The sequence below is a fragment of the Plectrocnemia conspersa genome, unplaced genomic scaffold, assembly GCF_051122295.1.
Source record: "Plectrocnemia conspersa isolate PC_06_02 unplaced genomic scaffold, ASM5112229v1 ptg000006l, whole genome shotgun sequence".
NCBI classification, from domain to species: domain Eukaryota; kingdom Metazoa; phylum Arthropoda; class Insecta; order Trichoptera; family Polycentropodidae; genus Plectrocnemia; species Plectrocnemia conspersa.
This window is the reverse complement of record NW_028277170.1, coordinates 11,124,457-11,147,232: the sequence shown is the minus strand read 5'-3', so window position 1 is coordinate 11,147,232 and position 22,776 is coordinate 11,124,457. Positions and strand designations below refer to the sequence as shown.

The following is a 22,776-nucleotide window of genomic DNA, read 5'->3' as shown; positions in this document are numbered from 1 at the left end:
TTTTTATTTTATGTTATTTAATGCATTAATTAAAAAGCAATAATCGTAATTAATTAATATTTATTTAAACATATTTATCAAAAAATATGTAGTGTAATAAATGCACAGGTCGGTACGACATTAAAAATATATCAGGATTACAATTATTTAAAAAAAAATGCTCTTCCTTATTAACATTTTAATTATGTGATCAATAGTAATATAATTATATATGGTAGAAATAAACTCTAAAGGCTAAGCTATTTTTAGATGTAATTTTTGTTTAAAAAAATGGTTTTTGCCAATATTATAGTATCTACGAAGCTTTAAAGAGTAATGAAATAATGTATTAAATACATTATTATTGATACAGCTATTTAAATATATGTTTTACCTTTGGAATGATATTTTTTTAAGCACAATATTTAATTTTCAATATATGGTACTTATTTATTTGCAATTTTTTTTTCAATACAACGATAGTTACACATTATTATTTGATGATAATGTTGATGCTAGTTATATAATGCATTGAAATATTATATTCTGGGTCTTTTATTATCGTTCGGTATATAAGTCGAAGTTGACGGTCTTTTATATATTGGTATTTGATTAGAATAACCAAACCTTTCTTGAACGTTAGGCGTAAATGAACTATCCTGCATATGTCTGCTTATGAATCTGAATTGGCACTCGTGCTCGTGGTGAAAAAAGAGCTCCGATCGTATTTCGTAAGATTTGCGGCATCTGTGGCATGTGAACGGCCCTTTTTCAGAATGAGTGAAAAGGTGTACGCGAAGGCTTTGTTTCACGTCGAAAAATCTCATGCATACGTAGCATTGGTATGGAGTTTCTTCTGCGAAAGAATACATATTTATTTTAGTATACATAAACATACAATACATATATAAAAAAAAAAAAACTTTGTAATCAAACATACTACAAGAATTGATTTATTATAGTTCTATGATTTATTAAAACACTACAGATGGTCCTATGTAAAATCTCCCTCTAATATTTTTTTTATTTTTAGTGTAATAAAATTAAGTTTTTATTACACTAAAAATATTAGAGAATATTTTAAGTCCATAGTTTATATATGCTAAGAAGCTCTAATGTATAATTCAGTATATGTTTCACCGATTACGTAAGAATATCTCAAAGAATTTTTGAATAAGGCAACATACTTAACCTATATTATTAGGTTATCCCAGTAATGATCGTCGTTTTTCTAATTTAAGTTTTAACAGTCAATTGTACTTTGACAGTTGATATAGTACGTATCTGTTTTGGTGCAGTTTTCAAAATTAAAAAACTAAAGACTTACCCATATGGTGTCGAAGATGCGCTTGCAGTAGCCAATATCTAGTGAAGCACATGCCGCAAACTTGGCAATTCACGGTCCTGATGTTAGGATACAGGACCAAGTCTTCGGCTGTTACAGGATCGTGCACTTTTCCGCAACGCCTGCATGGAAGTGGTAGCTTGGGATAAGGTGGGGGTTCAGTCTGTACGACTTCCGGTTGCGACGTATGCAAAACGCCGCAGCTGACACAGTTTGAAGTTCCCTCTGAATTTGCATCCATTTTGGATCGGAGACAGGCTATTTCTGCCAGCGTCCTCAGATTGTTTGTTTCGTAATTGTTGAGTTGCATGAGTTAAGTATAATTTACTCCCAAGAAAGAATTCAGTCAAAGGTCTATACCGTGCCTGTTAAAAAATAATAATAAAACATTATTATAATTAAAAATGTATATAAAATGTTTAACTATACTAATACATATTTATAAAAAAAATATATAGTAATGCACACCTAAAATAAATGTGTGCCATCCGATATAAATGCGTTCTCGAGCGCTGACGTCCTGGCCGCAATAGAAAAGAATAAGGGATGCAATCGCGACTTTCTCAGTCAATAAGGATTGCGTTAAAGTTTTCGATGAAGTCACATTAAAATAGATATAAAACAGAATATACTGTTTAAAGAATGATGAAATGACTTTGCTCGGCCAAACTTATACGTCAACAATCAGATTATCTTATATATGTTTAATAATGAATTATTTAATTGAAAACACTTTCTTTATGTTAATTAAACGAATTTCGAATGTACCACTAAGAATATTTTCCTTAGTGCTATTATATAATTAAATTCATATCCCCATTGGTCGATGTACTCTAATAAAGAGTCGACAGAAGTCAGTGCCGTGATGTGACTAATGCAATTTGTAGTTTCTTCTTCAATTGTATCCTCATCCTTTTCCACTTCATGTTGATTGGGGCTGGACACAATTTCTGCATCACTCATAAATTGAAATCGTTTGAATCACGTTCCATCCTCTCCTCGACATTTTATTTATCGGCATTTTCTAAGCCCTTCAAATTTGCCATTAATTCTTATGTTAAAGATATCTCCCTTGGTTTGCCATTATTATATATAAAAATTATACCCTAATATTGAATTAGTGGCATCTCTAATAATAATAATAATCCAATAACTTTTTAAAGTACAACAATATAAATTTAAGATAATCCTCAACGTGAGTTAAATTAAGAAAGAGCATTATTTAATAATAGAACTGCTTACCATGCTTTTAATTTTATCACTTTTATTTTAAAACAATCTTTATAGATCTTTCTGTGCATAAATTCTCGTCTATAGTTACAACAACCAACAGGAAGGTCAATAATTACAAACTACTTTGCCTTTTCTGTATAATTTTATTGGTTTCAAATGTACACAAATTTTTTTAAGCTCAGTAATTGTTTTGGAGAAGTGAGGTAGAAACAGAAGTGTATGGTAAAGAATTAGAAATAGCATTAAATAAATTAAAAAATAATAACTCGCTAGAGAGCGACATATTACAGAAAAAATACTTAAATATTGTGATTCTAAATTACTCCACACATTACATAACATACTAGAAAAAACATGGAAAACCGAGCACCGAACTGATATGCCCCATACATAAAAAGGGTGATGCACTCGAATCCAAAAACTATAGAGGCATTAAATTACTAAACACATCATATATAGTAAATAGACTACCATATGCGGAAAAACAAATTGGACATTACCAGTACGGTTTCCGTTCGAACCGTGCGACAACAGACCAAATTTTCCTTCTACGCCAAATATTGAAAAGGACACAGGAATTTGACATCGCAATTTCAATGGCTAAATTAGAAGTGCCAAAAAAGCTTATTAGGATTACATTAAAAAGGATAGAGTGTATAATAAAAAATCAAAATGATACATCAGAACCTTATCACGCGAGGAATGAACTTTCGTGTGCCCTCTTTAATATGGCAGTGTCCGAGACTTGGGTTGTTGGGACACGCATATGACATTGATATTATAAGTAGATCCCGAGAAGCGATGACCGAGGCTTTCAAAAGGTTAGAGAAATCATAAATTAAGTTAGGCTTTCGAACCAAAACCCTGAAGATTTCATAGGTCATAAAAAAATGTATCGTGAGTTTTAGTGAGAATCGGAAAGTGTAATTTAACCAGAAAATGAAAATTTCTCAAATTAATAATTATTATTATTTATAACATAATTATGTGTACTAAACAAACTTGAGCTCAATTCTCAATTAAATAAAATAAATGTAAATTGTTGAAATGATGAATATTATTGCATTCTATAAAAAATAATAATATCTAAGAATCGCTTCATTAAAATGAATAGTTTTATATACTAATAGTAATAATTATGTCTCACTATTTGCTTTATCATTGAAATACATTCAGCAGATTCCTGAATTAAAAGTATTGTGTAAATTAATAATCTGCTTATAATAATGTCCTGCTTTTTGATTGTGATTTTTCTTTCGATCGATAGAATAAAATGAAAAATTCTCGATTCTCTTAAATCGAAACAAGAAAATAGTTTAATGTGAATTATATAAAAGTAAATTGCTAAAATAATACATAGTTTTTATAATAATAGTAATAAATATGTTTCGCTATTTGCTGTACATTAAAATAGTATTTTAATTGTACGAAATATGAAGAATTTTGATAAAATGTATAATTCGTTTCTAATGATATAAATACTTTCTGTTTTTTTTTATTTATATCCATATTAGAAAATTATATTTTTAGTTCGCCAATTAAAAGTGCTTCATTGAACTAAAAATATAATTTTCATCTAATCGATATAATAGTATTTATGTAAACAAATTAAAAGAGCTTAACGAAATATATAATCTACCTCCAGTAATATAAGTTTTTATTTTCAAGTAAATAAATATATAAAATCGTGAAAATTTAAATTATTCTATAATATATTCCAGCAATTGTAATAATACACAAATTCCTGAATTAAATGTTATGTATAAATAAAGCATATATACTGAAAGTAAATTCCTTTCGATCAATAGAATAGAATGAAAAATTCGCAAAATTATAAATAATATTTTCTTCTTAAATAAAAACGAGAGTTAATGCAATGCGAATTATACGAAGGTAAATTGTTAAAATAAAATTAATTATTATACCATATTACATATTACAAAAAAAAGAAAAAAACTATAAATCACTTCCCTAGAATTAATAGTTTTTATAATGATAGTTATAAATATGTTTTGCTATTTCCTTTATCATTGAAATAATATTTTGGTGGTACGATGGATTTCAATAAAATGTATAATTCGCTTCTAATGATATTAATACTTTCTGGTTTTTTGATTTGTATCAAAATTATAAAATTATATTTTAGATCGCTAATTTAAAGTGCTTCACTGGAATAAAAATAAAATTTTAATATTTGATTTTATTTTATATCTAATCGATATAATAGTATTTATATAAGCAAATTAAAATAGCTTAAAGAAATTAATAATACACCTTTAGTAATATATTTTTTTTGTTTAAAATACAAGAATTAAAATCGCGAAAATTCACATTATACCACAAATTGTATAAGTACATAAAATTCATGAATTAAAGGTTTTGTATATATAAAGAATTTAATTAAAGTAAATACCCGCTTTTTGATTATCGTTTTACTTTCGATAAATAAAATATAATGAAAGATTCGCAAAATTATAATCTTTTTTTCTTAAATAAATCAAGAAAATAATGCAATGCGAATTATATAAATGTAATTTGCTAAGCTAATAAAAAATATTTTAATATAGCATATAATAAAAAATATTAATATCTATAAATCGCTTTATTAAAATTAATAATAAAAAATACAATAATTATATTTCGCTATTTATTAAAAGCTTTATTATTGAAATAGTATTTTTTCGCTAAAATATGAAATTTGCTTCTAACGATAATACTACTGTATGGATTTTTTATTTGTATCCAAATAAAAAATTATTATATCTTAAATTCGCAAAATTAAAATTGCTTCATTCAAATAAAAATAAAATTTTACTTTTTGATTCTCTTTTCTATCTAATCAATATAATATTAATTATTTATATATGCAAATTAAAATAGCTAAGAGAAATAAAAAATCCGCCAAAATACAGAGAATACAGAAAATATAATCGCAATACAAAATACAGAGAATAAAATCGCAAAAATTAAAATTTCACAATTGCACAAATTTTAGTCTAAAAGGTAAAACAAAAATATAGTATTATAGCATTGCGAATAATATAAGCAAAAATAGTTAATTCGCCTAAATAAAAACGTAATAAAATTTCGTTTTTTTTTTGATATTTAGAAACTCAAAAAAAAAAGCGGCACGCAAAAATTTATAATACATAAACAGAGTATAATTTAAGCAACATAAACTTTTATTTAAAATCGCCAAAATAACATTAAAAACATAAAAAATTATAATCGCTTCCCGGAATAGAATAATACCGATAAAGAATAATTATTAAAAATAAAATATTTAATTTTAAAATGCTTTTTATCAAATCGCAAAAAAATGCATAAAATTGAAATACACGAAAGCTTGACACATTTATATAAATATAAATTATAAAATCATAATAAAATAGCCCGCTTCTTGAATTGCTGAAAAACATGGAATAATTATAAAATACATAAACAGGACTGCTAACTAGTGCTAATTTGGCGTTGGGAAAAACATTTACAAATTATAAATTACTAATTGTCACTCACCGAGATTCTTTTCGAGTTTGGAAGTGTTGAATTGCCAAACGATTCTGGAGACTGCTTTAGATGAGTGCGAATGTCACAGGCTGCAACCAGTTGAATCCCTTGGAGGCCAAGGAGGTGGGGTTTATATAGTCGTTGCACCGTGCAGTGGTGGGGAAGACATTAAAATTGTTTACATTAGGGGTCTGCAACATTTTTGCACTCTCGATAAAGAGCCGTCAAACGAGCAATATCATCTTATCAAAATGGCAAGCAAAACTATTGACTAAATGGAGTTCTGAATTTTACTAAAAAATGCTGATTGAAATAACGTAATAATATTGTGCTATACAGAAACAAGTATTGTGTAAAATGTGTTATAAGTTGGACACATCAATCTAAAATATTATATATTCCTCTTTATAGAAATGATAAATATTGTAGATTTTCCAAAACCAACATGATTTTCTAATTTTAAACTATAAACTATAATTAACACTCTAATTTTAATATATAATTAACTAAACACGGATACAACATTGAAGCATAAGTATAGTCCAAATAAGAAGGAATTACTGCGTAAAAAGTTCACGGCGATACATAGCGATACAGACCATAGTATCAAGCAACCGCCTCATCGGGCGAGCAACATAAAGTACGACATTTATTTTTATTTCAGCTAATAAATGAACAGGTATTTCCTTGTAAAATAAAATTTGCATATTCTGAGGTTGTTATCTGATGTTTCAAATGAAAAAATCATAATTCGTACTTATTAAAAAAAAAACTTGTCGAAAACTACTCTTTGTTTGGAAAGGATACGTGGTAGAAGAGACGTTCTACTCTGAGCAAAATAACTATTATGTTTATACCCCGTTGTTATCTGTCAGTGTATGCTATGCTATTTCCTCACCAACATCCTCATCTGCGATTCGCTGTCTCAAACCAGCAATATAAAAGATGTTAAACTTGGTCACAGACGACACGACCAGACGAGTGACGCCAAGGAGTCACAGAACATACATATTAGCGAATCGTCCAGTATCATCACAAGGGCACATTATGACAGACAACAGCCGGCAATAATTCAACTCGACAGTCCATCGAAGATTCCCGGACTTTCAAGACCTGATAGCGTTATCTACATTTCTTTATATAACTCGACGATCTGTATTTAATTGAAGTAGATCGATCCGTTATGATCTTTCGATTATTCGCATTTATTATAACAAATCATCGTCCTATTGAAGTTCGTTCTCTTCAACGATCAGTTCTCTGTTGATCAATTATATAAAAAATATTTCAATAATATACTGTAGTATTATAATCACATACTACATATTACATATATTTTTTTCAGTATCAAAACTTCTCGAGAAAATCAAATAGTGAAAATAAGAATTTCGCTACGCTATTGCAATTGCAAAAAATCAGAAAGCTAAAGAAATACACATCCATAAGTATTTAAAATTGCAACTAATATAAGTCAATAAAACAATATTTGAGTTTATAAAGATTAATCTAAAAAATCATTTGGAAACGCAGATTGAAATTTATGTGTATATTTATTTGTAAATTATAATCTAATTTTATTTTATTGCAGACGCCAAAATGGTTTCGCGTGCAGCTGGTTGTCGATCTATTGCTTCAACGTATATCGCATATACAGTCAACAGATTAAAACGGACGCTCATTTCTGACCAACAAAATATTCAGATTTCAATAAAAAAGCGAATTCAGATGCAATATTGCAAAAAAAGAGTTCTATAATACACTATAAAATATAAGTATCAGTATAATATATATTTACATGTATATATATATTTATATATTCATATATTCATTTAAATAAATCAATTAATGCGCTTAGTAACAAACAAACAAAAAAATAATAAAATACAGTATCGAATTAAGGACGACGCAGCTGAAGGTTCTGCGGCGGCTGAAAAAGCAAGCATCGATGGTCGTTACGTCGGAAAACGAGATGCTAAAAAGAAAAGGCGCAATACGCAAGCTGTAACATCTCAAAAAGCTAAGTAACTTATTGAATAAATCGGTTAAAAATTTAAATAACAACATAAAAACACACGGTAATTTAAAACCATAATTTAATTTGTGTAAGTGACACCAAAAATAATAAAGTCCGCTACAGACATATAACTAAATATGAACGTAGCATTCAAATTACAATGATAAATTTTATTACTCTAATGACTTCACTTCTCAAAATACATTAAAACGTGTATGTTTTTTCAATAAAAAATAAAAGTAAAATACAAATCAGACGAAAAATCATTAATACAACAACGAATTTTTTCATAACTTTGCTTTTAATTCAGAATTGTGATAATTATACAAACAAAATAACGCAATTAAAATATAAATATATTTTAAATGTATTTGTAATTTGCATTATAAAAACCACAGTAAAACTATTATAAATCATAAGAAATAACCAAACTCTTGAAAACGTAAAAGTTTGTGTATAAAAGGACTCAAATTTGTGATAGAATATTATATTATATGAGAAAAATACTCAACACGTTACTTTTGCATACCAGTAGATAGCATAGTTGATGCTTTACTTTTTCTGTGAGGAAATAGTTTAACTCTGGAACTCTGGATCTCTTTAAAAATAACTAAAGCATCTTCTTTATTATAAATTAGTGGTAATTTAAAGAACCAAACATATTTATCAATGCTTATAATATAATAATTATTACATATCATTAACAGCAATGCTCTATATCGCAAACCATGACATCAGTACTGTAAACGTGAATTTCACGCTTGATAAATTAAACATTGACCATGATCTGACGTTATTAATACTAAACGAAAAGTCTAGTCCTCTCGAACGCACTCAGATAAACAAAATGTTTCTATGTATGTATTTATTTACGGCTTCATCTTTCATCTTCAGGGAAAATTTATCGTTTGTATAGTTACATACTACATAGCGAGTCATATTCAACAAATACTTATTTATTACTAGCTTTTGCCTGTAATATTTATCAATCAATCTCGATCAATCAGCAACTAACCAGAATAGTAAAATCAAATTTGATATTGTGAGTCTTATTCCTTGCACTAATCAATCGAAAAGTTCTAATTCTCTTGCACGATAATGTTCAACTGCACATTGCACGATTGCTCCACTAAATCAACCATTCTCACTACAGATTATCACAGCTTCATACAGGATGAGTTTTACAACAAAAATATGGCTGTCGAAAGTTCATTAAAATAACCCAGGAATTTTTAATAGCAAATTTTAAATTTGATTATTTTGTATTATAAAAAAACTTCAGTTTTTGAACAAAAATTCGGTTTACGAACCGGCAGCTGAATAAATACAAATGAAGTCAATCCACTGCTTGTTTACTACTCAGGGAACCCGATGGTATCCAAGAACAATAATCTGATGAGTAAACTGTCCTATTTTCATTCATTGAATTCATAAATACCTTCATGAATTGCTACGTGAATGCCTTCTTGTGACAGGCAATACTCATCCACCAGACTTGAATGACAAGTATGTTGAGAAATTTGATTTTATCACAGTGGTTCCTGCATCATAACACAACTTTCATTGTTGTGTTATGATGCAGGAACCACTGCAAGTGTTTTGAAGTGAGCTCTGGCACAGATAACACTAGTATATTCTGAGGAAAAAATTGAATGTCTTTCACTGTTTAAGTGTCATTGCTATACCCAGACTGTATGTCTGACATTGGCGGCTTTGATAATGAGTTTATTATTGTGTTTGATGATATTGTGTCTATAATTAATAGCATGGGCTAATTACTTGCTAATGTTAATGTAGAGGAATTAGTGGAAGATCTCAAATTAACTGTAATCGTAACTTGGAACCCGGCTGCAGTCGTCGATCATGACGACTTAGGTCGAGAAGCTTGTTATGCAAAGCTTACAGGGTGATATGGCTATGGTTCGCTAATTGACCGGTGGGTAAGGGCCTATTCTCTATAAGAGCGAATGTGAACATCCATAGTACACTGTTCAAGTCTTTTACTCCTGTTGTTTCACAAAAACGAAGTTTAAGAAAAACGACTTTAAAAAGTTCTTTCCTAAGTATACATGTCGACGCGATTTGAGGGAATCATATTCCAGCAAAAATAAATTAAAATGTATAATATTTATGTATTACATGTATCTAAGAACTTTTCTATTAAAAGTGGCTCAATTGAATTATTTGCCAAACACGCTCGAGGGTACTGAGCACTATGTGATTAAACAAGGTACGCAGTGCCCTCGAGCTCCTCAATTTCCAATATATTTGAGGCTTTATTGCATATGTTTTGTATATGCTGATAAAATATTTAAAATAGGACACCCAAATCGATTACCACTTCTGTGCGATTAAGCAAATTTTTAATCAAATTTAAGTAGTGACCTTGGATAAGGTTTTACGCTAAATGGTAATCTATTAGCGGATGACAACCCACATTACAAATTAAAGATTTTTACAATCCTCTTTGTAATATATTTTAGATTATTGGTGAGAAGTAAAAATATTGAATTACGAATAACTTTATTATTATAATTAATAAGCAGATATGACAATTTTTATCTAAATCCTTTGCAAAATCAGTGTATATGACATCTACTTGATTAACTATTTTGAGATTTTTAGTCACAAATTTGGAAAAACAGTACAGATTCATTGTCGCTAATCTCGAAACACAAAAATTACGCATCGAGTATCCTTCGATATTTGAAGCATACTAATAAATTATGATTTCGTATTTGGGTAATGCTTATAAAATCAACACCGGGCTATAATTCTCCATTATTGATTCGTTATTGGAATTGACGCAAAAAAAGCAAAGTATCATCGGATGATTTCGAAATACCGCAAAGTGAGACAATGTTGTATAATCTATACTAACCTATGTGCCGGGGGTGTTTATTTTTGATAGAAGTCATATAACAGTTTGAATCACGTACACGTACAGTCTGTATATTTATGTTATTATATACGTGAAGTGCTCCTCTGTGTCTGAACGACACAGATGATCGAATAAGATTTATTATTTCTGTATATTACAATTATTAGTATATACTTCATATAATAATAAAATAATATAATAAATAGTTATCAAAATTTCGGTAAAAAAAACATGACCTTTACATTCGTTAATACTTATAAATAATATTTAGATAAGGTAGTGCAACAAAGAAAACGATAGCCTCACCAGTCGAAATTTTATATAATTGCTTCATTTAAGCAATTCTATGTTTACAGTATAATGATATTTATGCTGACAATGGTATTATTTATTGCAAATTATCAATGTTAACCTTTTGACATCGTTAATGAAGTTATTTGTAGAGATATTCATATTATGTGCAAACAAGCTCTTATATGCAAAACTAATATAATAAATAGTACATTTTTTCATAACCTATAAATATATATAATATATAAACAAGATTGATTACGTTATGTTTAACTACCATACCATACAGAAACATTTGGAAATATCAATCAGAAATACGAAATTATCTCCCATAAAACACATTATTTGTTTAAATATAAAAAATAGCATCTATCCAAAAATCATTCGAAATAAAAAGAGAATTACCCAAAACACACAATGCTATATGTAGGTACAACGAACTATTGTATATACAACTCGAAAAATCAGCCAAATGATGACTATTTTTTTGACACAAAACCAAAAGTCTTTTTCTGATGGTAGAATTTTTAAATCGCACTTTTAATTTTCAAGGATTTCTTGTGTGGCGGTCTCTCTAAAAAAACCCTTTTAAATGAACAACAATTAACAACTTTTATAAAATTTTGTTAGAGGTCACTTTGTAATACTTTTGAAGCAATGCTTTGATGAACAGATTTTTCAAATTGTAAATTATCCACTAGCGAGTCGTTATCAACTAAGAACATATATATAATATGTATATGACATTACCTCGCTATGTTACTATTGTTTTTCCTTTACCATATATGTACATATTGATTCGCAATATACGTAAATATTATTTATTTTGCTTGTTTCGATACCAGTTTATTTCCCATTGCCTTGTATTTTATTATTACTCTTTAAAAATTTATCTGTTTTACTTATATTTATATAAAATAATTATTGCAAAAGAAAAAAGTTAAGTGGAGCGCGTTTCCGCACGCCAAAGTAAATAGATACCGTATCAATAAATACTGACAATAACAAAATGACCTTATTAAACATTATTAGACTCTTAAATTGATACTTAAAACACAAAACTGCTTTATATAATTATAATACATAGTTAAACAAAGCAGCAATAAATTAAAATCGTTTTAGATTAATTATTTATTACTATAATTTTTATAATTAAAATCTAATAATTGCGTTTTTATTTTTTTTACATGTTACTTATCCTATTATCTCAATAAATAAAATTTAAAGTAAATAAATTCTTGTTTTACCTAATAAAAAAGTAACTTGGCTTTATTACGTAGACATAACTGGAATACCTCAAGGATCCAATTTGGGTCCATTGTTGTTTTTATTGTTCATTAATGACATAGAAACAGCAATAGAGCATTCAGATTTTTTATTATATGCAGATGACTTGAAAATTTACAAGAAAATGCATTCGATTTCTGATTCCCTCGACCTACAGGAGGATTTCAACTCTATATGGAAATGGGCTTGCTATAACCAATTGCCTTTCAGTGTAAAGAAATGTCACACAATTTTATTTTCAATGTCATTAACGCCGGCAAAATATTCATACCATCTAGGCGGATATTTTCTGGAAAGGTTTTCTTCAACTTAGGATTTAGGAGTGACTTTCGAAGAACGTTGGAAATTTAGCCAGCACATTGCAGAGACTCATAGCAAATCCTTAAAAATGCTCGGTTTTATCTTGAGAAATGCGCGTTACTTCAGGAATACTTTAGTATTGCGCACTCTTTATGATACTCTAGTCCGCAGCATACTAGAAACTAGCTCCATCATTTGGATCCCAGGCGTAATGAATCAATGTAATGAATTGAAGCTAGAAAAAGTACAACGTAAATTTCTTCGATATTTATACTTGAAGGAATACGGGTATTATCCGTTCTTGTTTCCCAGTGCTTTTATTTTGGGAGCCCTGGGATACGTTTCTTTGTCGACTCGCAGAAGTGTTTATGTAATTAAACACTTCTGGAAATTGCTCAAGGGCATCGTAGACAATCCTTCAGTGCTCGAGCAGCTTCAAATGTGGGCTCCTGAAGGTGGTTATAGTTCTCGGTCGCGTCCACTATTCTTGCCTGTTAAGTGTAGAACTGGAGCACTTGCCAACTCTTTACATATGGAGTTTTGGTTCAGTTCGTATGGGACAATGCACACCTGTTGAGGTGATTTGTGTCTGTTGTTTTGTCTTGTTTATATTTGTATGTATTATGATGTATTAGTACTTTTGACTATCGTGACGCATTGGGTTTGCCTGTCAGGTCACGATGGCTATAATTTTAATAAATAAATAAATAAATAAATAAAAATAATTAAATAACAGTAGACTCGATAAAATGTTTTTCATACGACTACATACTTAAAACTTTTTATCTCATACATCAGGTATTTTGTTTATATTTTAGATCATATTCCGTATTTGAACTAAGGCTTTCTTGTGTTCATATTCACATGAAATGTCTATATAAGAGGTGTCCATACAACTTGGCTTATGACTAATGTGACCATGTATTGAACGAGACCGTCCCGTTTTAAGATAGCCTATCCCGTTGTCTCCAAACACAGCTTCGGGACGCCGAAATGTCCCGTTTTCAGAAAGAGAACAACCTACGGTAACAATTTCAATGAAAAGCGGCAAAAATTAGAAAAAAATAAATGTTCACATTACTTATGACGCATGTTGCAAATATACTAATTACCCTTTGGCATTATATTATAATAACATCCAACTATTGTATATTTACATAACAGTCTGATTAACTAATTAATATATGTGATCATATGTGTATACTTATTTATGATCGCATGACATAATTATAAATCTGATAAAAAGCAACGACTTGGGATTCACTAATTCGCAGAATTTCGCGTCACACAAGAAACCATTAATTAAGTAATAAAAAAACACAGAAGATAACTTAGTTAGATGCTTATCATAGAACGTTTCGCTCCCAGAAAATATGGTTCAAAGCCTGATTCTCATAGAACCATATAGTGTTGTATAGTCTATTGACACATATTTTATTTATTTATTTATTTAAAAATATGTATGTGCAGATTATACCAACTTTGCGATAATACATCCTGCACAGAAAAAAACAAAATACGTCAATTTATTTACAAAAACTGCGTGTACTGGTGCATTTTAGGGAGTTGTCCAATATCCCTGTTCTTGGAAATTGGACAACAACAATGTAAATTATACCCGTGTTGCTTACATGTATAATTTACATTTGTTGTTGCTCACATGTATAATTTACATTTGTTTCTTATCTACATCAGTGGTGTACGAGTACCTTGAGAGGTACGCTGAAAATTCTAGGGGGTACGCCACATTTCTCTTCAAAATACTTTATGTCCTCTCGCGCGCACAAAATTATAACTGAACTTGAAACGTAATTACTCAATTGCATGTACATACTACATTGTTTTATTTAAAATAAATAAATTACAAAAACATTTTCTGCGTTTTTCATATTTACATTAAGAGAGCGATAGTTGCAACATAGATACTTAGAAAAATTGAGTAGCGTTGCTTCCCGGCTTTTTATATTTAAAGTACCTTTTGCATGAAGTTTTGCCTAACTTTTATTTTGTATTTTATCAGACTTTTTCAAACACTTTCGTTAATTAAAGACTGGCGTTCTATGTAGTGCATAACTTTGCCTAAGAGAGTCGACGATTAAAAAATCAGCCTATTCGTTAAGCTGAATCTTATACATTTGCACATGTGTAAGTTTATTTATTCATCCTTTGAAATCGAATCTGTAAAAGGACCATATTATTTAAAATTATAACTTAAGATACTATATATTTTAGCAGTGATGCATGTAGTTATATTTATTTTGAGAGTATCTTATTTACATTTTCCACTAGTAGATAAGTGCATAATTTATTGATATGTGACTTCACTCATTTTTTAAATATTTCCTTTTCAGATAACCCTTTATTGTCTCAGAAGCGTAAACACTTTATCTCAATTGTGCCATTTTCAAAGTTCAATAATTAATTGCGAATTCTTATTATTTTCAACCTCTGTGCTCATTAGCATTTTGCAATAAATGCAAAATATTTTTTAGTACATCTAGTCTAGAGCGGTTTTTAAAAACCTTAATTCGAAACCAATTTTTCAAACGTTGTAACCTAGTTTTTACTATTAGAATTAATATTCAAAATTGTCGCCAGACTGTATTTTATATAGTTTTAAATGCGTCTAGTCAATGCTTTTCCACGAGGAGCGACTTTCAAGGCGACTTATACATCGTTCGCACAAAATGGCTCAAATATTCGACATAAAAAAGCTAATCGTAGAAATTGAGTCCCGAATTGTTTACAATAATTGTATGTGAATATTGATAACGAAAATAAATAATATGTATAATTATCTTATTTCTTACTTATTGATTAAAATTAATTTTATTAACAGAATACAAATACATTCATAATTGCATTTGGGAAACAAAATGTAATAAAAATATATGTAAGAAAATAAATATTTTAAATAAAACAAAGTTAGTCAAAATAAATAAACTTAATAAAAATTAATCGCGCGTTTAATTTTCCATTGTATTACGTTGAGAACATTGAAAACTAACAATATTTTAAAGTTATCCGAATGCAGAGCTGTTGCATACGCGCATCATAATATTGTGACGTATGCCGCATGAGAAGAAATGGTTCTTTTAGATATAAGAAGATCAAACTATTCCTATAACAATATATTAAATTTTGTTTGAGACATTAAATACCGTTATTAAGCTATCACAAAATGCCAAATTTGATAAATACTCAAGTTCCCGAAGTGAATTATACTATAATTTTGAAAGCATGTCGAAAAGGACGGTTTTTGACAAAAAAATATCTGGACTCAATGTCTAAGTTAGAAAATCCGAGTAAGGATCTTACTTCTGTAAAAAACGTAGAGTAGAATGAAGACTCATTTCTTCATGCGGAGCTTTGAAAATTCTATCACTGCTACTTCGACAACGAGTTTTTCACCAACAAAAGTTACTAGTCATTTTCCGTTGATTATTAATGTTATTTTATTTATTGCTGGTTATTAATGTTATTTTATTTGCAAATCCATGATTAATTATGGATAAGGCATATGGAAAATAAATGTATTCGGTTTTTAAAAAGAAAACATTTCATAGTATAATTTATAATACAATAATTTTATTTCAATATTTATGGCACAAAGATTAAAAATATGGATTTCGAATATAAGTATATACATTACATATAAATAACATACGTGGATAAAACATAATGTGGGACATGGTATTAGACATTTAGAAAAACTTAAATAAAATTCAATTATTGAAATAACAGAAATTATAATGGAATTTATATAGTAGTAATAATCCATTTACACATAATAATATAAGAACAGACAATTTATTATTGAAATACTGAATTTTATAATTACTATAATATAATATTTAATAATAGAAATAGTCCCTCGTCCCTAACCAACAAATATAAAGCTTTCTTTTCAATTAAAAAATCACACTTCAAAATTATAATATATTAAATAATATCAGGCTATCCGAAAAGTTTCCACCGTTCTCCTCTTATTTATGATTAGGTTGAGAAAAATCCTAGTTTCCAATCAAAATGGTCTTAATCAAAATATTTCAGAAGAACCACTAAAATAAAAACTAGGTATTTTACGAATCTAATAAACTAATAAGGTAATGAACAAATATTGAAAATGAATTCACTTACTTAAATTATGCATCCGGTGAAATTTTATATGAATTATTAAATTTTAGTTGATACACGATATGTTTATTATTAACTTAATTATTAAAAGGCAATAATTACGCTGCCAAATAAAAAGCAAAAAAATACAGCTAAGATTTGATGAGACACCGTCCTTATTCCCTAAACCTTTCCCTAACTGATTAACATATGCTTCCAGTTTTACTGCAGCAAGCTTTGTATATAGATGACAAGAAGTACTGAATTTAGACAAATATTACATAATGAATATATTTTTCTAGTATTATTAAAACGGCAAGAACTTTTGGGATAACATTATAAACAATTACAATGGGTTAAGATGCAACCACAAGATTACTTAGTACATATTACTAATACTAATAAATATAATTAAAAAGTATTTATTATTTTTTATACACATAAAAAAATCTAAATATATTTATATAAAAATAATTATAAGAATAGAAAACATTACATAGTAGTCTGATTAACTCTCTTTGTTTTCATTAAAATATTATAAATGCTTCCGAGAGTCTTACAAGATTGTTAATTCTGAAAAAATAATTAATACAAAAGTGAAACTAATGCTGGCGTGCTACAGGATCGGTGGAATGTATATAATATACATACATATATTTATACGATTATATGAAAAATATATGAGGGTAACATCTTACGAATTAGTAAAATATATATATGTATATATATATATATAATAATTACAATTTTGTAGTGTACAAAACTAACATTTATGTGTAATTAAATAAAATTCAACACAAAACATAAATTTCTTTATACAACACTCATTTGGAAAATGCATAGTTAACGTTAACAACAATTTTCTTTAAAGTTTGACTCAGTCACCTTTTAAATATGAATCCAGTGGGTTTGGTCCTTTTCGTTTGGATAATGTCGATGTTCTTAAGCTAGCTATAAAAATAAACAGAAAAAATAACAAAATTGTACAAGATTTTTAACAAATATGAGGTAACTCTAAATGTTATATTATATATAAAATATAGCTGCATTAAAAATTTTTTTTGACCTATATGATATTCTCTATGAACTAAAGTAACTTTTTAATAAAGATTTTTTATACAAAAGATTAAGAACATTTATGAAGACCTAATCTGTGTAGTCAATCGGAATAATAATTAAGTAATAATCCCTAATTTAGATCTTTTAGACAAGATAGAAATTGTAAAAAAAAGGTTTATGGGATTTGAACCCTGGTCTTTCAATTTCAAGTATTAGTCTCAGACTATACCACTGGTCTATTGTGATGATTATTTTTATTTTTCTGATCAGAATTTTAATGCGTTTGTGGTCAGAATTTATGTAAAATGGTCAGAATATAAGCAGCCAGAATAATAATTAGATTGTCAGAATTTATATTAATTGCTAGGAATTTATATTAAATGGATAGAATATAAATTGGAGTGATATTTTTGTATGTAGTTAATATATCTCACTTGTCTCCGGATTTGTGAAGCCCCTCTGTGCATTAAGACAGTTCAACCACTCGGTGAGACTGATTTTTCTGTCGTGGTTGACATCGCAATACCTCGGCAGCTTCTTTCCGCACCTCTTCAACAAACGCTCGTTCATAACTAACAACCTAAAAGATTTCCACTCCTTTCGTTCCAATACTTTGTTCTGATTCTGGTCCAACTTGACAAAACTCCATGTGGCGATCTTCTCCTCTTTAGACACTTGCCATTTTGCACTGTCGGAAGAACTAAAAAATTAGCATCAATTTACTCTTTTAAAAGATACTTCTTATTCAATTTAGGGATCATTTTGAAATAAGCTAATGTGTATTGTTCGAAAGATTAATACAATACCTGAATATTCCAGTGCCGTTTGTATCCGACATCATTTGATTCTTTAAAAACTCCATCAAATCATGCAAGAAGGCAGTTTTTCGTTGATCGGGACAGCCTGAAATATTTTCTGTTAAAATCATATTGAATTATTTATAAATAAAACATTTAAAAATTTTACTTCACAGCCCAATACACCTCTACATTATCGTAAAAAATTGTAATTTATAAACCCTCAACATTTTATAAAATTATTCTTATTTCTCGTAAAAATTCCATATCTGACAAGAAATGGCACTGTGTTAAAAAAATTAATTTACCTTTCATTGGTCTGTTCGGCATCGGTAATAAATCACAATTAGGTGTCCTATCTTTCACTGATGTTCCTGGTATGTTTTTTCCTGTGTCTTCATCAACGCAAAAGCAATAACCGGTGTTTTGGTAACATTGCATACGATGATATCTACCGTCTGGCATGCATTCTGGCACATAGAGAGGTATATCTCCATTTTTCTACAAAAATACTTTTTTATTATTGAATGAATTTAACATATGTATTTAAAATTAGATTATATTAAGAAGAATAGATAAGTCGTAGAATGGATAACAAATATGAAATAGGTCTGCATTAGTTATTGTTGTAGCAGACAATATAAAAAAATAGTGTATATATTTTAACGCTTTCGTCACACAAAGTATTTTTCAATTAATTCTTAATTAGAAATAGTAGTATTTTTCTTTAATAAAGAAATTAAATAGTTTAATCAATCGTCTCCATTTTACGAACCTTCATTTGTACTTTGAATATAGATTATTTTATTTCTAACTATAAAAGTTTAGTTTGAAAAACTGAAATAATAAATGAAAAAGCTGTACACCATTATAAAAAATAGTAAAATAAATGAAAAATTACTTCATTAGTTTGTTGTTCTCGTTGAGTCTGAAAAAATAATGTATGCATATTAATTATTTATTATGTAAGATGCTTACATTATGTAATGATAATAGTAACAAGGGTTAAAGTTATATGAAGTAAATAATCGTTACTAGTGTTTCTTCTCGAGTATTTTTTCTAGAGAATTTCTCGAGATTTTTTATATTTATTTTGTTTTTGTTCCTCGAGAAATTTTATGATAAAAAAAATAAAATAACCTATTAAAATTATACCTGATCATCCAATGCTGATTTTCGGTCAGAAAAGCAATCGTTTGAATCATTTTCATCTTTGTTGCGATCCAAAGAATCATCGCTATATCTTGTCAACTGTCCAGATACTTTTGTCAAACTTCCGTGCAACACTATACATAAAATTATATAAAAACACATTAATTATTAATGGCTATTATTTAATGAAATACCATGCTATTGTAAACGAAAACGTAAAAAACTTAACAATAAATTGGAATTACTTACAAGTTCTATAAGAAATTCCAAATAAACACGTATAACATAATACACAATAAAATAAAATAAGCAAAGCATTCATGCAAAACTAGTGTTATATGCGCAAAAGATTATTCGTGTTATTCAGCAGATACAAGCTTGTGAATATGATATGTGCAATTACCACCACAAATGTAATGAGGCAAAATTGGTAAATAATTAAAGAAGGCTTACTTAACGTTAAATAAATGTTTAACTCATTTTCATTAACTATCTGAAAGACTGCACACCTCTTCTTCTCAAACGTATTATTAATAGATAGCGAATAATACTCTGAAGTCTTCCAGAATAGAATTTTGTACACCTTCACATATAAAATTATAATTTAAGCACATTTGATTATTATTATTAATATTTATGCGAGGCTTTTATGTGATTATACAAAGCTGCAATATTGATTTTATATAATAATAAAATATATATATATAATACTGCTATAATAAAATGATATTTTATTTATTCAGCTAGGTGGTATTATTCAAAAAATATCATTATCACAGTAGTAGTATAAAAAATACATATCATAATGTATCTATACAAAGCATACTTTTTGTCATAGACAAGATGGGATAGTTTTAGATTTACTACACTACAACATATGCATAAATGCATCCTATATGCATAATATATAAAATATTTTTTTATAATTAATAATAATTAAACTATATGCAAAAATTTAGTTACATTATTTTAGTAAATCGATTCATCAATTTAATGGAAAAATATGGAAAGAGTACATTTTTTACTTTCCTGATTTTATAATATACAATATTGAGTCAAATGAAAACTTTAAAGGTGTGATAAAAATTCAAAATACTTGTAATGTTATAAATAAACAGCAGTGTTACAAGTAGTTTAAAGAAAGGCTGACGGGTAACAGTACAAGACAGGCATGCATCACAAACTTAAAACAGTAGCTTAAAATGTCCACTTCACTCGCAACATGCACAAAAGTGAAGCTGCACTCTACTTATTATTTTTTTTGAGTAATGACAGTAAAATCAATAAAAAAATATCGACGAAAAATGCATGTCTACCACTCAAGTAGGTTCCGAAATGAAGTAAGTTATAGAGCAGTTCAACAGTTAAGGGAATTGGGAAGGAAAATCACCAAGTAACATTGAACGATATAGTCTTACTTTTGGACCAGCACACTACATCGTCTAAGATGTTCTAAAGTTTCACATAGTTCTAGGCGGGTTACAGTAGCTGACTTCAGAATTGAAAGAACGATTCCTGTCATGAACTTTTGCACAAGATGATGGCTTCCTAAGAATAATTGTTACTGGAGATGGATTCATTACCACAAACCTAAACTAAGAGAGATAGGAATGACAAGAGGGAAAAAATCATCACAAAACCCTCTCTAAAATATATTATCTTATTCTCTTTTTATATGAAAGTACATTGGACTTAGAGTGGGACACTGTTACCAGAAAAACATATGTAGACCTCAAACAAGAAATAATTTCGACTTGTCTCATTAGATCTCACCCCTACACTCGACCAAAATTTTTTTTCTAGTACTTATCCATGTATGTATGTAAAAAAATATATTATCTTTTGTACCTTTTTTTGTTCAATAAATTGCGAGATGCAAAATAATTAAGGTTTTCATTTGACTCACCATTGTAAATAGTATTTACTATTAAAACATCATAGATGTTTTAATCTTTCACAGTACAGATGACATGAAAAACGGAATCGATCAGTCCAAAGCAAAAGAAATATCAGAAGTTGGTTTTTTTCTACTGCTATAAAACGGTGAACAATTTTTCGACTATTGATAAATTAGTATTTTGTTCTGCTTAATATTCTCATTATAAAATGATTCTGCCTTTAAAATATCGATTGTATGATTGTTGAATACAACGATTTGCTCTCTATTTTATTTGTATTGAATACTACAATTTAGGATTGCTGCAGTTCCATAGCTCTATTCAAGAGCCGCCACCGGCACTAACACTAAATTTTTGCATAATCGAAATAAGTAAATGGATAATAATGCAATTAGATATTAAAACACTTATTTGTTACATACACAGAGCGGGCTTAGTTTTCTGTATCTTATATGTTGGGCCTTGGTGGTGCAGTCGGACGTTGGTGCTCTTACCTCCCGTCGAGCTACTGTCCTGATCGTCATCCTCATCATCTTCGTCCTCATCGTCTCTTTCTTCCAAACCAATATCATCGTTTGAACTTTGCCCCCTGTTGGCCGCCGGCGCCCGCGCCCCACCCTCGTCTGAGTTCAGCGACAAGAACAAACGGAAAGAGACTAAAGAATAATTCTGCAGATCTGCCTTGACCCAAATATTTGGAGACATGAGTCGCAGATTTACAGTCGATCACTATTGATGAATGGTTCTTTTTTATATTTAAATAAAAATGGTGATTTTTCGCATTTAGGATAAATTAGTAGTATATTTTAGGTTAGAATCATTCAATTTTATAAATAAGCTGAACTATTTCTGGATATATTAATAACGGGGGGATGAATAATTTATAATGCAAAACGAAAACACATAAAAACCACCAT

General features: G+C 28.7%; 2 protein-coding genes across 15 annotated transcripts in view; both read right to left on the bottom strand.

Annotated features, from left to right (window-relative positions):
• On the bottom strand, positions 1–6,172 carry LOC148234220 (uncharacterized). 2 transcript variants are annotated; one of them, XM_088188146.1, is made up of 3 exons: positions 6,074–6,172; positions 1,307–1,689; positions 1–835 (listed from the first exon to the last, which is right to left on the bottom strand). In XM_088188146.1, the coding sequence occupies exons 2-3, from the start codon at positions 1,632–1,634 to the stop codon at positions 519–521; spliced, it is 645 nt and encodes a 214-aa protein (XP_088044272.1). In that variant the 5' UTR covers positions 1,635–1,689; positions 6,074–6,172; the 3' UTR covers positions 1–518. The 2 variants fall into 2 exon arrangements, with proteins under 2 accessions (XP_088044272.1, XP_088044273.1); XM_088188147.1 differs by lacking the exon at positions 6,074–6,172 and adding an exon at positions 1,793–3,914.
• A 10,231-nt stretch (positions 6,173–16,403) lies between these two features.
• The window catches only part of magu (SPARC related modular calcium binding-like protein magu), a 31,882-nt gene continuing 25,509 nt past the window's right edge, over positions 16,404–22,776 (bottom strand). For 2 of the 13 annotated variants that reach the window (XM_088187933.1, XM_088187934.1), the window contains 7 exons: positions 22,282–22,515; positions 19,965–20,095; positions 19,711–19,737; positions 19,118–19,310; positions 18,819–18,927; positions 18,447–18,712; positions 16,404–17,904 (listed from right to left, as the gene is read on the bottom strand). In XM_088187933.1, coding sequence (XP_088044059.1) covers positions 17,831–17,904; positions 18,447–18,712; positions 18,819–18,927; positions 19,118–19,310; positions 19,711–19,737; positions 19,965–20,095; positions 22,282–22,515 — 1,034 coding nt within the window. In that variant the 3' untranslated portion in view covers positions 16,404–17,830. Of the gene's footprint in view, positions 17,905–18,446; positions 18,713–18,818; positions 18,928–19,117; positions 19,311–19,710; positions 19,738–19,964; positions 20,096–20,414; positions 20,545–22,281; positions 22,516–22,776 lie in introns of those variants that run through there. The other 11 variants (XM_088187942.1, XM_088187943.1, XM_088187936.1 and 8 more) reach the window with 10 other exon arrangements.